Below are 17,649 nucleotides of genomic sequence, written 5' to 3' on the forward strand. Positions count from 1 at the left end.
GGTTTATTATTAAGAGTCTAGGCTGCCAGTTTCTTGTTACCTCCGTATAAATGAAAATGTCTTCACCTTTTCTGTTGGGCCTAGTGTTCCCCCTTCATTGAATAACTATCTAAAAAAAATATGAGCGTTTAGTGAAATAATGTTATTCATATTTGTGAAAAATAGAAATCGTTACCTCTTCAAATATGCATTTGGCAAAAAAAGTATGGAAACATTCATTAATTGAAAAGCCTATAGGTAGGATTCGTCGAAATTATTCATTATTGTCAAATGGGCATAATTTCATCACAAAAATAGTATTCTACGATACAATGAACAAGTAGACACAATAACATTCGGTAAAGAAGCCCTAAAACCTCTAAATTTTCAGAGTATGTTCACGCGTAGATTAAATTTGTTAATGGGTCGAATAAGTCCACTGTTAGCCATCTGAACTAAGGTTCCCCAATAACTCGAAATATACTCATTCGATCGAATTGAAACTCCGTTTTAAGTTTTGAATTAAGGACAACAAGAGACCCAAGGGTTATGAAAATTGTCATGAAGATCGTTCAGCTGGAAATTTTAAAAGACTATGTTTCCAAAAGGTGATTATCTCAAAATTCATGAGAAACGTCACACATCAAAAAGTTAGTCGTATTAAAACTCAGCCTCATAGCTCCACTATAAGCTAGGAGAATGAGATGAATATTTCGTTTAAGTTCTTAAATATTTGGCTTTTTCGATATCTTTTGATATCTTAGACAACTCCTAGTCGGATTTTGCCTAATAACGAATTTATTCGTGGCATTCAAGATACAATCCCAATCGAACCTCATCGTTTGAGTTAATTTCTGGCTAAATTTTCGAAAAATAAAGACATTGGGAGTAAATTATATCTAGAGTAATCTGTTCAAGGAACGATCAATCAAAAATTAATTAATATGCTTTCTGGATCTCTTATAATTCAGAATTATTTCTCAAGACAATAGTGAATCTTATACGACCATTTATGAACAAGGGAGCAGAAATTCCGAAATATGTGCAGTGTTTTCTGAATTTTTTTCTTCTATATCTCATCTCACCTCTCGAGAAATCCAGTGTCCATAGATATTAGTTATTTGAGGTTATTTATAATACAAGAGCAGAAGGCATTGATATTCTTCTTCAAAAACGACCAACGAGTTGACAAGTTTTTGAATAAACGAGTGTCAGAATGAGCCTTCTGTTCGAGTATTTCACATAATTTCTTTTAATTCGCTAGATTTTCATTTGAATTTAATGAAATGTTTCCATAAATATCGTTCAGTGATTTTGGCTTCGAAAAATTCGGATTGGCAGAACAGTTTCCTTCATCACAAATTTACCAGATGATATATAAATTAGTGGCGGGGGAGTTCAGATTACCAACAAATAATAATGATAACCATTAAATCTGTGTGAATCTGATATATTCTCACACAATTTTATTCTGAAAGATGGATGAATGAACTGATTAGCCACATAATTATAGAAAAACACATAATCGATAATTCAAGGACAGTATGAAAACAGTATTCTGAAATTATTGCACTTATAGAATATTTGATGCAATAAATTTGGATACATAATAGAAAGCTGTCTTATTGACAATTATCCAGTACTTCCTTGCACTCACTATTTAATATAATTTGGTTGTTGAATACAATCATTAGTATTCAACATAATTATTTATAAAACATTCATTCCAAATGATCCGCCTTCCAAAATGCACCTACAAAAAAATTGAACAAGCTCAATCTTTCTGTGATTGACCTAGACCTTTCCTACGAGTTCACTAATTTACATTTCAAGATCAATGACTCCATCATATTGTTGAACCGATATTTTTATTCTGGTTTGGATACGGATATTTTGGAAGGATAAATTACATATCCTGCCTCAGGGCGTGGCACGGTTGATTTAGTATAAAAGCTACATTTCAAATAGTTAGTTTCAGTGGAAATCATCCAGTCATAAAACAAACATCATGAACTCAATCGTAAGTATTATTCGTACCAGTTACATAATAGTTTCAAGGAATGAAATTATAATTGGTTGTTTTTTCTCAGGCTGCCGTAGTTTTCTTTGCCGTCGTTGCTGCCGCTAGCGCAGGCATCGTAGCTCCCAGTGGTTTGATTGCAAGCACTTATGCCGCCCCAGCCCTTACAGCCTACTCTACACCTCTTGCTTATAACACACCTTTGGCCTACTCTGCTCTTGCTGCTCCAGCCTACACCGCATACTCTGCCCCAATTGCCTACTCTGGTGCCCTTGGACATGCTGCTGAAAGCACCGTAGTTGCTGGACCATCAGGAACCATCACCAAAACCAACAGCATTGCTACCCCAGCAATTGCTGCCAGATATGCTCTTCCAAGTGCTTACACTTATGGAGGTCTCTACTTGTAAATGATATGTGAATAGTATTTTTTAATTAAACTCTCAAAAAAATATTTCACGTTATGATTTTTCCATATGGAGTCAGAATATTTATTACTTTGAACCCAGCATTACACAAATATATCATCTGAAATTTCCTTCAGTCATCATGAATACTTAACAATGCCTGTTGTTGAATAGTTAGAGGGAACTTACTATACCTTAGAGCTCAACTTGTATCCCTTGTTATTTTGCCTACTTTGTCCTTATGTAGGCTGATTAAACTACTGTTATCGCCAAAACTATCAGGAGCATGGTAATGATTGCAATGAATACTAATTAAAAATATTCGATATCAGTTAATAAAATCTATCAAATATAATTCAATTGGAATATATTACGAATGGATTATTTGTTATCCACTCATCAAATGTGTAGAGACATACTCATCTGAACACATAGCCCAAATTATAAACCACTACAGTTAGAAACTAAAACAAGATAAAAAAAAATTGCATCTTCTGTTTTAATAAAATTCATTCTAGGTGAAGACGGAATTATTCTATTGTATTGGGGTGTGTAGGGATACTTTTTGTCGTTACGTGATTGATCGATTTTTATCTCCAAACAACTCGTGTTAATACCCGGTATTGCATCCGTATGATAAAGAATGTAACACAATAGTATAATTTCAGCTTTTGCCTGACTATTTCAAATTTTATCATAATTGTGTTTGACACTCAATTTTATGATAAAAGAAAAATGGCATACTTCTGGTGAAACCATAGGCCGAATTGGATGAGAGTATTACCTAATTCATGTGACAGTTATTGAGTCACATCTACTGCGAAGTTCTCTTTCGTGGAAATGCAATGCATAATCCAAATCTAAAAAATTTTCAGAGCTGATTTGAACTTATAATAAACCATTTAAACCTATTTAAATCATATTTGTACTGAGATTCTTCCATTTGTAAATTGAAGGTTCATAATTCCTTTTCATGAGAAGGTTATGGATGTTTTAAGCTCCGTTGAATATATGGACCTAATGAATAAGAAAATCAATTGAATTTATATCAAATGAGTTGAATTATAGAATACTTGTTTCTGTTATTTGGATGCAGACGTAGCATGTCAAAAAACTCCAGATTTTGCACAATCATAGTCATTGAAACTCCTCAAAATTCTCACTTCTTATTCACTTATCACTATATTCATTATCCTAATTTTACAATAAAATACTTTGCAATGATTAACTCCTTACCATGCAGAGATTTTTAAATTCTCCTATATGGTTTCATACTATCGTATCGAAATATTCTTAAACAAAGTGTTTCATTTCATCTATAGTTCGATAAATATAAATGAAAAAATGAAGAAAGCTGTGGAAGCACTGAAGTGAATTCATTGCCTTTTGAACGTTCATTCATGAGCCAATTGCACTCTTGGATACCAAATAGCTGTATATGGATGTGTGTGTGTTATCCTAGGATGCAAATGAATAAGTGAAAGAGTGTTCAAAAGCTAATGACTTCACGTCAGTACTTCATTTTTAATGGTTCTGATGATGTGACCAACTCGAAATGTCGCACATAGGTTGATATTATTATTCAATATAAATATTTTTTTTTGATATTCTTCTTTGAATTTACACTATAAACAGGAAATTTTGCACGGAACTTAAAATAGTTATTCTATTATACACGCGAAATATGAATCCAATTGAATCTGTAATCAGAAACTTTTGTTAGTTATTTATTTTACAATATTCTTATTGAATTGGCTCTGATGATATGATCAATTTTTTATGTTTCCGGCTTCGCGAAGCAAAGCAAATTTCATTTCGATCGAATCGAAAATATTCGAAATCGAAATATTCACAAAATCTTTGTTCGATTTTGACCATCAACGAACATAACCGTTGCATTCGAGATTGGAATGCTTAAAATTTCGAGTATAAGACTTCCTCTCAGAAGTTATGATGTAGTGTAATGAACTGACAGAATCGAATTTGAAAACGTCTACGTCATCAGTAAGTTGAGTTTTATTGTTCAATATTCGAAAATTACAGATATTATTTTCGATCAAAAACCCAAAAATTTATTTGCCTGATATCATTTTGAGTGGATGTGTGTTATATGGTTACAACGTATATCAACTGTCGCCACTATTTCATATAATTCATCGGATATATTTTCGTTTAAATACTCATTAAAAACTCCTAGCACGCATATACCAAAACTTCTCAAAAAGTGTTGCTGAATCCGCAAAAATTACAAAATGTATTATAATTTCAGTCATCTGTATTTGAATTAACATATTATAAGGTAAGGGAATCGAACACATATTTTTTATATCAGTAGTTTATTTCAGTCTCAAAATTATATTTACAAATAAAGTCCCCCATAAGTGTAAGCACTTGGGAGAGCGTATCTGGCAGCAATTGCTGGGATAGCAATGCTGTTGGTTTTGGTGATGGTTCCAGATGGTCCAGCAACTACGGTGCTTTCAGCGGCATGTCCAAGGACGCCAGAGTAGGCAATTGGGGAAGAGTAGGCGGTGTAAGCTGGAGCAGCAAGAGCAGAGTAGGCCAAAGGTGTGTTATAAGCAAGGGGTGTAGAGTAGGCTGTAAGGGCTGGGGCAGCATAAGTGCTTGCAATCAAACCACTGGGAGCTACGATGCCTGCGCTGGCGGCAGCAACGACGGCAAAGAAAACTACGGCAGCCTTAGAAAAGAAAAAAACAAATTATAATTTCATAGCATGAAGCTATTACGTTACTCATACGAATAATACTCACGATTGAGTTCATGATGTTTGTTTTAGGACTGGATGATTTCCACTGTTGAAATTCAGTTCAGATTCAGTTTTTATATCATCTGATTTTGCCTCAAATTCGGTTTCCAGGGGTCAACCTTGACACGCCTCAACTTTAAACATATTATCCGCGTATTTTGTCAGACTACTCTCGCCAACTTAAGAACAAGGAAATTAGCGGGTCATTACTCCTGCAGTTCTCAACGTGAAGAAAGTTTTATGGATTTGTCTCAGTCGGTATGGCATTATTCTTTCAATTGTGTGATTCCTTAAATGGTTAACGAAAATTCTCCTTCGTCCTTTGTTGAAAGATAATTTGTCTCTCTCGTGACTTTATAAATTTACAAATCAATATAAAGTAAATAAATGGCTTCGTAATCAACTAAATTTGAGAATGATATTGTTTTGACGGTCTCTTTTGTTGATTATTACATGATTATACTTATACATTGCGATTACTGGAACAAGTCATTTTTCTCATTATAATTGTTCATTAAAAAATGTACCCAGTTCGTCGTTCGAATTTCTACTATTTTCATTTTATTAATTTCATTTGCAAAATGGATTTTGGCCCAATACTTCCAGTATTTCATTTAACATTCGAAATCATTCATAATTTAACCTCCGTGAAATTCAAAAGATCACAATTTCTTTGCAAATTAATGCAAATGAGAATAATATTGCAAAGTATTATTTTCATATTTCTCATTATACAGGGGGATTCAAAATTCGGTATCAAGATTTCAGGATAGTATTTTTCAGGTCAAAATAAGGCCTTCCCATAAACATGTGTCAGCAAAGGTTATCTTACCGAACTTCAGAGCTTTGAAGTTTAAAGAAATTTTTAGTTTTTTCTTCATAGGTCATTTCCTTTTTTGGAGATATAAAGATCAAATTTGAAATAAAGGTTACGTTTTAGAGTTTACTTCATCCAGTATGCCTAGTGATTGTGACAAGCTACAGGGATATATTTTCCAGGGATCAAGCACTTTTTCGCCCCAATAACTTCATTGCAGTGTGTCGCAGATAGATTGTAACATATATAATTAATTCTTTATTCAATTCTCAAATTTGTTTGTCTCTTGTAATTTTCACGCATCTGCGATCGTTATAAAAAAAAAATAGGATCATTTTTAACAAATTCTAGAAACCTATTTTCACAATGAAAACAAAAACCTCTACGTATTTGGTTTGTGATCTGAGTTATGCGTTTCCTTAAAAATTACCTAAAAAATAAAAAACGTAGGTACCCGTTTTTCAAATTCAATAGTAATAACTCAAACACTGAAAAAACTATAAAAAAAAACTGAAAAATCATGAAAGTTTAACATTCTGTAGTAAAGAAGCGATTTCGGAAACATGGTTATGTGAAGAAAAGGCTTATTTTGACCTGAAAAATACACCCCTGAAATCTTGATACTGAATTCTGAAACACCCTGTATAAATATTACTCAACATGAATACGCTGTTATAAATTAAGGATTTTTTTCTCGAAAATTTTTTTATCAAATTGTGTATTAATAAATGAGTAAAACAAATTTATACCACTTTATTATTTATTATTATTTCTGAATCGATAAATTTCTAACCTAAATCATAAATGTTGAAGGAAAGCAAAAAGAACATATAGTAACAAATATTCCATTAAGTTTTTGAGATTGAATATGGTTCACAATGTATAATGTTAAATGAGATAATTCAATAGTAAAAACATCAACTACTATTGAAATATAAGTATTTCATTGTTTTCTTGAGAAACAAAATCCAAATCCGTGCAAAGCTAAATTTATCCACCAATGAAAAAATATTCCGCCTTCCCTAATAAAAAAATTTCATCGTGAAGTACCTATTTCCTAATGTCATTATTTCTATGCACTATTTTTATATAATTCTGTGATGAAAGTGTAGGAGCTCGTTGATAACATCTTTGGAAATTAGAATTTTATTCGAGCAAGTTCAGTGAATAATAAGCAGGGCGTGTCAAGGCTTTACTATATCCCGACCAACTGCAAAACTGAAATGAACGATACGAATATAAAAGAGTGTCCAAACGAAAATTTGTCAGTGGAAATCATCCAGTCAACAAATAATCATCATGAACTCAATCGTAAGTATGGAAAAAGTGAATTTTCGAAAAGTTACCATGAATCGCAGGAATATTTTTTGTATAAAGTTTATTGTGCTTCAAACATGTCGATCATGTACTAAAAAATAAGCACATCACATTTACAATTATTATTATTCTTACACAAATTTTTTCATTTTTATATAAAAATGAATATTCATATAACAGAATTATTTATTATTATTTATTTTTTTATTGTCTCCGATAAAAGAGAAACTTGTATTGCTTTAAAAAAAATAACTCAAGTTATTATAACAAGGAATTTTGCAGAGGATTAATTTCTTCCATTCTTGGTTAACGTAACGATATGAGTTCACAAAATATTGGAAAATAGTTATAATTTTAAGTAATTTTTATTTTCAATTCAGGCTGCCGTAGTTTTCTTTGCCGTCGTTGCTGCCGCCAGCGCAGGCATCGTAGCTCCCAGTGGTTTGATTGCAAGCACTTATGCCGCTCCAGCCCTTACTGCCTACTCTGCACCCCTTGCTTATAACGCACCCTTGGCCTACTCTGCTCTCGCTGCTCCAGCTTACACCGCCTACTCTTCCCCAATTGCCTACTCTGGTGTCCTTGGACATGCCGCTGAAAGTACTGTAGTTGCTGGACCATCAGGAACTATCACCAAAACCAACAGCATTGCTACCCCAGCAATTGCTGCCAGATACGCTCTTCCAAGTGCTTACACTTATGGAGGTCTCTACTTGTAAATTTGTGATAAATTAATAAAATAATAGTATAAATAACCTTTTTTCTTTGAATGTATTACTGGAGAAACTTCAAAATATCAAATTGCTGAAACTTCTCCAAATTCACCTCATTTCATATTTCTAGACAATTGGACCAAACAATACACTAGAATTGAATTATTATATTTATTCATGAACTCTATACCAGAAATAATTTTTAAAACTATCGGGAATTTGAATATGTTTGCTGTCGAATTTTCTCAAATTAGTACCAGCACAAAACTGATAATCATCTGAGTACTAATCAGTTTTGATGCTTTAGCGTAACAGAGATTTTTAAGGTTTCAAAATTGTACGAAAAAAATTGGTTCTGAAGTTACCATCGATTTTCAGATACTCTAGCTGATATGTCATTGAGGGTACTAACGAGTATCGCACAGCACAACACTAATATTTTCTTTTTCACTTAGAAATCAATGTTTTTTCTTAGCTTTCGCCAACTTTCTTAGGAGCAAATAAGAATTAGCAAGATATTGTGAAATTCAATATTCGAAAGTATTCGTCACTTAGGCCACCATAATGAAGATTACACCGAAGGACACCAATAATTTCTTTTTTACTTAGTACTTAAAGCTTTTTCTTAGCTTTCTCTCTCAGATGTAAATGAGAGTAAGATAGCAAGATATTGTGAAATTTAATATTCGAAAGGGTTATTCTAAGTCAAAGTTCATTTCAAAAGCATTCTATATCTACATGATTCAAATAAACAGTTTGGTTTTATAGGAAAGAACTTCATAGTGTAGGTGTACCTGTTTTTATTTTTCTGACAATAGATAATCAAGGGAATTTAAATTCATCATCAATGCTTCAATCATTACTAGGATCGATTTTAATTTCGAAGGCAGCTTCACACTATCTTCTTTTATTCATTCTTTCTATTTTATTTAATCTAAATTGTACCTACTTTTGAAAAATCTAGCGCCTTCTTATTCGTATATACTTCAATACTATAATCATGGTTTGAATGTCCAAAATGGATATTCTAAATCAAAAGAACAATGAAGACATTTTCAAAATTTCGAATAAAACACTGACTTTGTTGTTTTAAATTTGAATACAAAAGTTAGGGTCAAATTTTCAAAACATTATATGAAACACCCTGTTTCGATATTTCTTGAATTCCGAAGTTGCATGACATTTCCACATTCTTCTACTTCGAAATTGTTCAAGGTTCACGTTTAGGATATCGAGAATAACTCTAATGAACAAAATACTACACATTTCCACGATCAGCATCACATTTTATATGAAGCTATTTTTTATATATACACGCAAATTTCAACTCAATCGGATATGTTATCACCAAAATAAGGAGTAGCTCCATAAAGTTTTTCAAGTTGAAGTACCTATAGTATACTGGATTTCGATGAAAAATTTCGATAAATTTACTACTTACTAAGAAGTAACAGATTCTCTCTAATTCAATTCAACTGAATCATAATAATGTTCTGAGATTGTAAGGAAAGATGTTCTGAGATGACTGGAACAAATGCAGAACAAATGCAACTCCACTATGAATTTCTACAATTCTAAGATCAATTTGCATGAACAAAAAGATTTTTTTTTTTCGAATGCCAACTAGTTATTCAATTTGAGATATTCAATGATTCCATAATTAATTTTTCTTCATTAATTCATTTGAATTAATGATTGGATTTCAATCTTGTTGGAGGATGTAGTGAATAATAAACCATTTCGAGAATTTTGCTGCTTTTATTCGGTTTTTCGATTCTACAATAGCGGATCACTGATCAATAAAAATTCGGAACTTTAATCAAAAAATAAAAGTAGAAAAATCGGTGAAAACATTCGGTAAATAAAAACATCAAAAAGAACAATATATCACAAAATTTAAACTACATTATCTACAATGAAACCATCACAATCTACCAAACGGTAACATGGGGAGCAGCGTCAATAGCTCTGGTTTGGCTGATGGTGCCAGAAGGTCCAGCAACAACGGTGTTCTCAGCAGCTACTCTTGCGATGGCTGGTACGCCGATAGCTTGATGAGCCCAGACTGGAGCTTGATGAGCCCAGACTGGAGATTGAGCAGCATAGGTGGTGATGGCTGGAGAGGCGATCAATGAAGAGTGAGCAGCTACAAGAGGAGCGTGAGCAACAGCGAGCCTGGCAGCAGGAGCGATAACGGCAGCTGGAGCAGCTTGGGCAACAATGGTGGCATCGTGGTCGGTGATGATGGTACCTCCTGGAGCTACAGAGGAGATTGCGCTACCGTCTGGGCCTACGACGGTGGTTCTTGAGCTTGGTCCTTGCACAATGTGTCCGGTTGGGATGGCAGAGTAGGCCAAGGGGGCGATCAAACCGGCATTGGCAGCAGCCAAAGCAGCGAAGAAGACAACGGCGGCCTGAAAATAATGAACAACAAATATTAAAGATTCTCCTTGGAATAGAGCGAGACAGTTGAACATATCCTCACAAAAAAACTTATAATCAATACTTCAGTCTTTTTTTATCTCCTATTGAACGAAAAGACGAGAGGCATACCAAGTGAAGATAAGATTGTTGAGTGAATTTTTAATAGCAAAATCTTTGAGTCTTGCTTTCATAGATCTAGCACTTTTAGATTAATTAGGACTTATCAACGCTTCGGTACAAGCAATTCCAATTGTATAAAATAATTTCAGAAAATCTCTTTAATCTTGTTGGTCAATTTGCAATATATATCATCAAAATGTAGTTACCTTTAGTACAAAATCAAAGGGAAAATATTCACATCTGCAATATGTGAAATTTCATAATTCATAAATAATAAGGAGATTTTTTTTTTTTAAATGAATTTTCCTGACATGACAATTTTAGGTTTTATATTTATTGGAAAAATCGATATTTTAATGAGACATTGAATTCGAATTATTTTATTGATATTATTGTATTTCATTCCAAAATTATAGTAAAACCTATAACTAGGTACCAATTCATAAATGTAATGCAATGAAATGTATTTTGAAATGTTGAAATATAAGGGATACTTACGAAGGAGTTCATTTTGGTTTTAAATTCGGCTGAAGAATAAGTTCAACTGATACCAACCACAAGAATAGTTGATGCTTTTATACGTTCCCGATGTTGATGAAGTCTAACCTTGTCACACCCAAATGTCTGCCCAAATTTCCGCGTTTTGGGTATGACAGAAGCTGTATACAAATAAAATGCCGGAGGGTTTTGTATTCAAAATAATCGATAATCGACTAGATAAACAACTATACTTAAATATTGTTCGAATAGTAGTTATTTCTAATTTTTGAAATATATTTTTCAAAATGAGTTTAATTATTTCAAGCTTTTCATCAGGCTTGGCAATTTCGTCATTAGTTTCATCATTCTATCGATTTATTTATGCCAATTAATCCAATTAATAGGAAGTCAAATTTCCTGTCTCGAATACAGGTTAGGCTAGTTAAAAATGTATCTAAACACTGCAAATTTTTGACTATGGTTCATTATTTCTGTCTCTGTTATTGATTATTTTCAATTATTCAGAAATGGAGGAAGCATTGACGTGAAGTCAAGAACGTTAAGCGCACTCGTTCAATCTTGCGCTAACTGCACCCTTGGAGACCACATAACAATACATATTTAGGGATATACAATGGATTTTGTCCATTAATGAACTCAAGTTCGGCATTCGAAATCAACTCTGAAAATTTCAAAATTCTCTTTTGTAGAATTATCGGTTTTATGGTCGGCCATCAAGTCGATCGCACAGGATCGAACACCAGGCGCTGTGTTAAATTGATTGAACGATCTGCTTAGAGATCGTGCGCTCAAAAACAGGGATCCCCAAAAAAACATAAAGGGATCAGATGATTTGAAGAAGAAACTTCAAATGGAATAGAATATTTTACTCGATGGCATTGTACCAAAACATATTGTCAATGTTTTGATTGCAGTTACAGATAATATTTTTTTTTAATTTAATTTCTTGATTATATACCATTTAATTTCATTTACAGAGATCTCGAATTTATGCTCTTTGTGGCTTAGCAATCGACAAAACCTATGGTTGGATTTGTTTAATCCATTTTCAATTCTCAATATTCTAAAACCAAAGCAAATTTCAGGAGAATCGCTTTGCTAGTATGCCTCATACTATTTATTATTTTGTATATTTGAGGTATCAAATTCATTCATTTAATTCTTATTTTTTTCATTGTAGCTATTTCTTGTTTGTTTATACATGACGAAAAAAATATTATCAAAAATTAAGATCCAACCGAAAATTTCACATAGAATAATGAATAACATATTTGTGTTCTGCTTTCCCTGGATTCATTGTCGAACTGTTATTATCAAAGGTGGACAGTATTTTCAATACTTAAAGAAATTCATTCTTCAATCTACAAATCCATCGGAAATTTTCTACAATATCAGTTATAAATTCAATATTTCGATGAAGAGGGTAGGTAAGTATCTAATGTGTTAAGTGTTAAGAGCAAAGCCTATTTCATAACCACTTCAAAATTTTACGGTTTAATATTTTAAAAAGAATCAAAAGCGGTAAACAACGACGACAATTGTTTGGAGGAGGGGTGTGCTAACTACTCCAATTATTGTCTGACATCGGTAATTCTTAACCTGAAGCTCATGGCGTTTGTTGCACAATCATATTACTCTTTCCTTGGTCGTAACAAATAAATTTTCATCTTATTACTGAAAATTAAAAGTAAAAAGGTCAGATTCAATTTTTTTTCAATAAATAAAACACTGCAAATTCAAAGCGAAATAGACGTAATGAAAAAATATAACATTTCTGATGGGAAAAAATGCAATCAATACTCAGCGGACGGATTTGAACTCGAGGTTATTCCATTGGAAATTTGAAGAAGAATTTCTAATATGGATAACCACGAAACTTTGAGTGATATCACTTTTCAGTAAAAAAATAATTATGCTTTTGATTTCATGATTATGTGTTGTTGAGTTTCAGTTATGATTTTTAATTTTTCTCTCTTGATTTAGTGCATTGAAAATTCAAATGAATTAATTATTGGAAATTATAATTGAGAATATATCATCACATATCATAACATCCCTTATAATTTCATATTCTAGCCATTTTTGAGCGCTCGTTTCAACGCACGTTATCATTTGGTCATATGGTCTGTAATTTTCAAATTTTGAGCAGAAAATGGTCTCAAACGAAAAGGTTAGACACCTTACTAATAACGAATACGTTCTCAAATTTAATTCTATCCTTCCATCCACAGGGTGCTCAGTGTTTCTTGGGCGGAAAGTAAAATATACTTGAATACAAATCTTCGATTAAAGCTGTTGTTTAAAGAAGAGCCAATGGATTTCATTCAAAATTTCGAAATCCTTCATTTTAGCACCTTATGAATCAATAATATATTGGGTGTTCTATCTGAAATAGGAATAAAATTTTCATTTACAAAATTTGGCAAGGTGTTTTTCATACCCTGTGTTATCACTAGTCTAGTTCAGATATAGGTACCATTCACCAAAGTTGGAACACGTCGAGAAAAAATTCACGACCGAAAATATTTTTATTACGTAGTGCTCAAGTAATAAGGTAGATTTCTATTTCTTCGCCAACTAACGTTTTCAAATTGTACTATTAATTTATTCATCAAAATCAAATATTTGTGAATAATGATATTAAATTTATTCTGATCAATCCGAACAATTAATAAGCAATACTGATAGAGTAAATTCATTTAAAATTTTGGACAGCAAAAGATCAACTTTCGTTCATTATTTCTCAAAATTATTAATTAATTCCATTGCACACGTAATGCGATTTAGACAATACGTACATAATTTTGCACCGAGCGCAATGTATTTGATCCAAATGACAATTTTAGTGCTAAATGAGTATACGGAATATCATTAGGCCAACCACGCCTATGGAATGGGGTATGAATTTTTGGCGTGCAGATGTGTGCTATACGGCCTAAAATTGCAAATAATGCAATCAGCACTGAGTAAGGCCCACATAATAGATGGAGTAAAACAATTTTAAACTATACAACAATTTTATTTAACCTATTTTTACAATAAATCACCAGAGAGCTACAGTTTGAGCGGCATCAATAGCTCTACTTTGAGCAATGGTACCAGAGGGTCCAGCTACTACTGTGTTTTCAGCAGCGATTCTTCCAAGAGCAGGAACACCAAGAGTTTGATGAGCCCAGACTGGACTGACAGCAGCGTAAGATGTGATAGCTGGTGCAGCAACAAGAGGAGAAGAAACAAGAGCTAATCTTGCAGCAGGAGAGATAACAGCAGCTGGAGCACCTTGGGCAACAAAAGCACCACCGTTTTGGTCAGCGATGATGGTTCCACCGGGAGCTGCTGAAGAGATTGAGCTACCATCAGGTCCTACAATCGTGCTTCTTGAGCTTGGTCCTTGGATCACGTGACCGGTTGGGATAGCAGAAAGGGCTAGAGGAGATACCCAACCAGCGCTAGCAACAGCCAAGGCGGCAAAGAAGATAACGGCAGCCTAAAAATTATTACGTGCAATTATATAGATATCAAACAAAAAGAGTGGATAAAATTCAATTGTATGCATTTTATCCATCAGAAAAATTAATTATTAGTACTAAATACTTACAATGGAGTTCATTATGTGTTGTTTAGATTTCGGCTGATCGAATCAACTGATACAGAGAATGATGATTATTGGAACTTATATACTTACTATATTTTTTACAGAATCTAACCTTGCCACTCCCAAATTCAAATTATTCCCGATTTGGATAGTTCATTTCTTGCGTATGAATCAATATGTGAATTTATTGCAAATTTAGAAGTTCCGTGTTCTCATATAGAAATCAAACTGATTCCGATTTGTAACAAAGTAGGATATTTCGTAATCGATGAACAGTACTATATGGAATATAGAAACATTTATTTTTTCCTTATCAATACAATTGTTATTCCACAACGTGATGTCTTGCAAAGTAGAAATTCTTTGAAAGTAAATGCATTATGTATCATATATTGGATCTGAATCAATTCAGTATATTATCATTCATTTGAGAAATTTAGGTCTTAAATTCAGGGCCGTCGCTAGGGGGTAGGCAGGGGAGGCGACTGCCTAGGGCGGCAAAATTCTGGGGCGGCATCTCAATCTTGATCAATAAAATCATATGTGTAGAAATTCAAAGTAAGAAATGAGATTTGAATCGGTTAGAAACAACATGAAAATATACAGACAATTCAATCAACATTTTAAACTATCAGAGGTGCCGCATTATACACAACAACTCATAAATATCCAGATGTGTAAACCCTCTCACAGCTGTTTACTGTTTACGAGATATTGATGCTAAAAAACACATGTACTAATCAGGCGTGTCGGGCTTCTTTTTGCTACAATGCTCAATTTTATTGCTTTATTAGGGTAGCGGGTGGAGAATATTTTTCTCTACAATTCTTCAACCAGAATTCCTATTCCCAGATGAATGCAAAATATACGAGAAACGTTTCCATTTCATCATTTCCATCTCATCCTTCCTAAGAAATACATATCTGAGAAGTTTATTTTATTCTATACCACGTTCCATTATATAACAATATTTTTTTTTTATCGTACTGTATGTGCAAAGTGAGTGTTATATTCTGAATTTTTCGATTTGCCTTTGGATTTAAGGATTTCAAAGTAGATTACTGAAGGTAAGTTCTATAATTCTTTATTTTCATAATTTCCTTATTATTATCATTTTTCGGCACTAGGAAGTACCTACGTTCGAAGCGTCGGATGATGAGATAGACTTAATAGAAAAAATCATATTCATTTATTTCAAAATAGGTATAATGTTCCCAAAGAAATATGATCCGTGTTTCTTTCAGGTACGTTTCCGGGGTGGTAGTAGTGCGCCCCAAAACTGTCCAGGCGCCCCCTGGAGAAAAATTGGGGCGCTTAGATTCAGTTACGATATTCTACTTTATGAACAAAAATTCACATGTTCAAAATGTAAGGTGCCGAAAGAGGAAACAAAAATTTCAAGATAATATTTTTCTAAAACGTTCTCATACTTCCCTCGCCCGGAACTTTCAATTGCCCCTTGAAGAACTTTTTCCTAATTAAATACTGAATCAGGGCCCGCTCTGGAGGCTGGCTAATTGGCATTTTGCCGGGGCGGCAAATATTGGAGGGCGGCATTTTCAATTTTTTTCAGAAATCCGAATTCCAGGAAGAAAGTGTTGAATACTTTTTTTTTAATTTCAAAGAATTTCTCACATGATTTTTTATCAAATTAATTAGTTTTGGGGGTGGGCGCATTCGAATTTGAAATAATGTAGCTTATCTATCCATTGAATCTGAAATGGCAGAATCATTAGATATCAAAGAACTTGTGAGCAAATTTACAAAGATGAAAGCTCGAAAAGTTAATTTCTAAAGAGTTCTTTGAATTTTCTGAGTAATATTTCTAGATTTGTATCACTAATCAACTTATCTCATTATATGTATATTGTACTTATATTTTTCTTCTAGTCATTTATATTATGTATTTCTATCTTTACATTTGTTTATTTATACTCGTCATGTATATTATTCGTTTTTACCAATCCTTAAATGCCAATTTTGACATTTAATTAATTAACTTTTCGATCATTTATTCAAATGATCGAAAAGTTAATTTTTGAATAATTCGTTGAATATTTTTCCCGGAAAGATATTTTTTGTTCTAGTCATTCATATTATGTATTCCTATTATTGTTCCTTACCAATCCTAAAATGATTTTCATTTTTTGTACAAGTTTAAACTTGTTGGTTTTGTTTATATTTTTTCTATGTTATTATAATTAAAATTTTACAAACTGTCGCCTTCAACTTTTTCATATTTCGGTAGAAGACCCCGATAACCCAGAATAATTTTTTTGCATTCTGCAGAGTTGACTGTTAGGGCGGCAAATTGGGTATTTGCCTAGGGCGGCAATTTGGCTAGCGACGGCCCTGCTTAAATTGTCTGAAATGTGACACACGAAAATGAGATCAACTTGAATGATATCTATTTGACCATCCGTTTACTAGAAAACATATGAAAAGAGTCCTTAACACCTGGAATTTTCAAAGAGTTTTTTTGGTTCGGCTACTACATTTCAATAATATAGGAAAATAAATTTGTTAATAGTTGAAGATCGTCATTACTGCATTTGAAATGCATAGAGATTCATTCTAAATTTCAGGTGCATAATATAACTGAAAACAGAAAAAATTTGGTTTAGATAATCCAATATGGTATTCAATAATTCTGTCCTTTGTCCCCTACAAAAATCCATTTTATGAAATGGCCAAAATCTCCATTTCGTCTCCACTATATTCTAGAGTTTTCATGGACCAAATTATGTAAACAATTTTCTGATTCTTATTCATAGACAAAGAGAATGAGAGCTTGATTTTTTGGTTAATAATTATGGAATCCACAGAATTAATCATTTGTAAAATCCCCCCTGAAATTTATACAATTTACGTTTTGGAATGTGTAAAAATCAAAATTCGAATATAAAAACATTTATCGGTTCACCGTACAGAGCTTTTCCCCGTAACTGAAGGAGCTTTTTGTATGAAAATTGGAACTTGAATTTATTGCT

General features: G+C 32.9%; 6 protein-coding genes across 13 annotated transcripts in view; 3 read left to right on the forward strand and 3 right to left on the reverse strand.

The window, feature by feature from the left end:
* LOC123680079 (protein madd-4) overlaps window positions 1-17,649 on the forward strand; it is a 583,820-nt gene that overhangs the window by 447,298 nt on the left and 118,873 nt on the right. The gene's annotated exons all lie outside the window — the stretch shown is intronic.
* On the forward strand, window positions 1,891-2,456 carry LOC123680292 (nuclear pore complex protein Nup58-like). Its single transcript, XM_045618110.1, has 2 exons — window positions 1,891-1,999; window positions 2,070-2,456. Exons 1-2 carry the CDS (start codon window positions 1,988-1,990, stop codon window positions 2,406-2,408), a joined length of 351 nt encoding a protein of 116 aa, XP_045474066.1. The 5' UTR covers window positions 1,891-1,987; the 3' UTR covers window positions 2,409-2,456.
* On the reverse strand, window positions 4,744-5,321 carry LOC123680283. The gene is made up of 2 exons (XM_045618099.1): window positions 5,177-5,321; window positions 4,744-5,103 (listed from the first exon to the last, which is right to left on the reverse strand). Exons 1-2 carry the CDS (start codon window positions 5,186-5,188, stop codon window positions 4,765-4,767), a joined length of 351 nt encoding a protein of 116 aa, XP_045474055.1. The 5' UTR covers window positions 5,189-5,321; the 3' UTR covers window positions 4,744-4,764.
* Window positions 7,145-8,058, forward strand: LOC123680299. The gene is made up of 2 exons (XM_045618123.1): window positions 7,145-7,300; window positions 7,687-8,058. The coding sequence occupies exons 1-2, from the start codon at window positions 7,289-7,291 to the stop codon at window positions 8,023-8,025; spliced, it is 351 nt and encodes a 116-aa protein (XP_045474079.1). The 5' UTR covers window positions 7,145-7,288; the 3' UTR covers window positions 8,026-8,058.
* Window positions 9,758-11,203, reverse strand: LOC123680210 (pupal cuticle protein G1A-like). The gene is made up of 2 exons (XM_045618003.1): window positions 11,062-11,203; window positions 9,758-10,433 (listed from the first exon to the last, which is right to left on the reverse strand). The coding sequence occupies exons 1-2, from the start codon at window positions 11,071-11,073 to the stop codon at window positions 9,951-9,953; spliced, it is 495 nt and encodes a 164-aa protein (XP_045473959.1). The 5' UTR covers window positions 11,074-11,203; the 3' UTR covers window positions 9,758-9,950.
* LOC123680241 lies at window positions 14,068-14,809 on the reverse strand. Its single transcript, XM_045618037.1, has 2 exons — window positions 14,663-14,809; window positions 14,068-14,551 (listed from the first exon to the last, which is right to left on the reverse strand). Exons 1-2 carry the CDS (start codon window positions 14,672-14,674, stop codon window positions 14,108-14,110), a joined length of 456 nt encoding a protein of 151 aa, XP_045473993.1. The 5' UTR covers window positions 14,675-14,809; the 3' UTR covers window positions 14,068-14,107.

The sequence above is a fragment of the Harmonia axyridis genome, chromosome 1 (assembly GCF_914767665.1).
Source record: "Harmonia axyridis chromosome 1, icHarAxyr1.1, whole genome shotgun sequence".
NCBI lineage: Eukaryota > Metazoa > Arthropoda > Insecta > Coleoptera > Coccinellidae > Harmonia > Harmonia axyridis.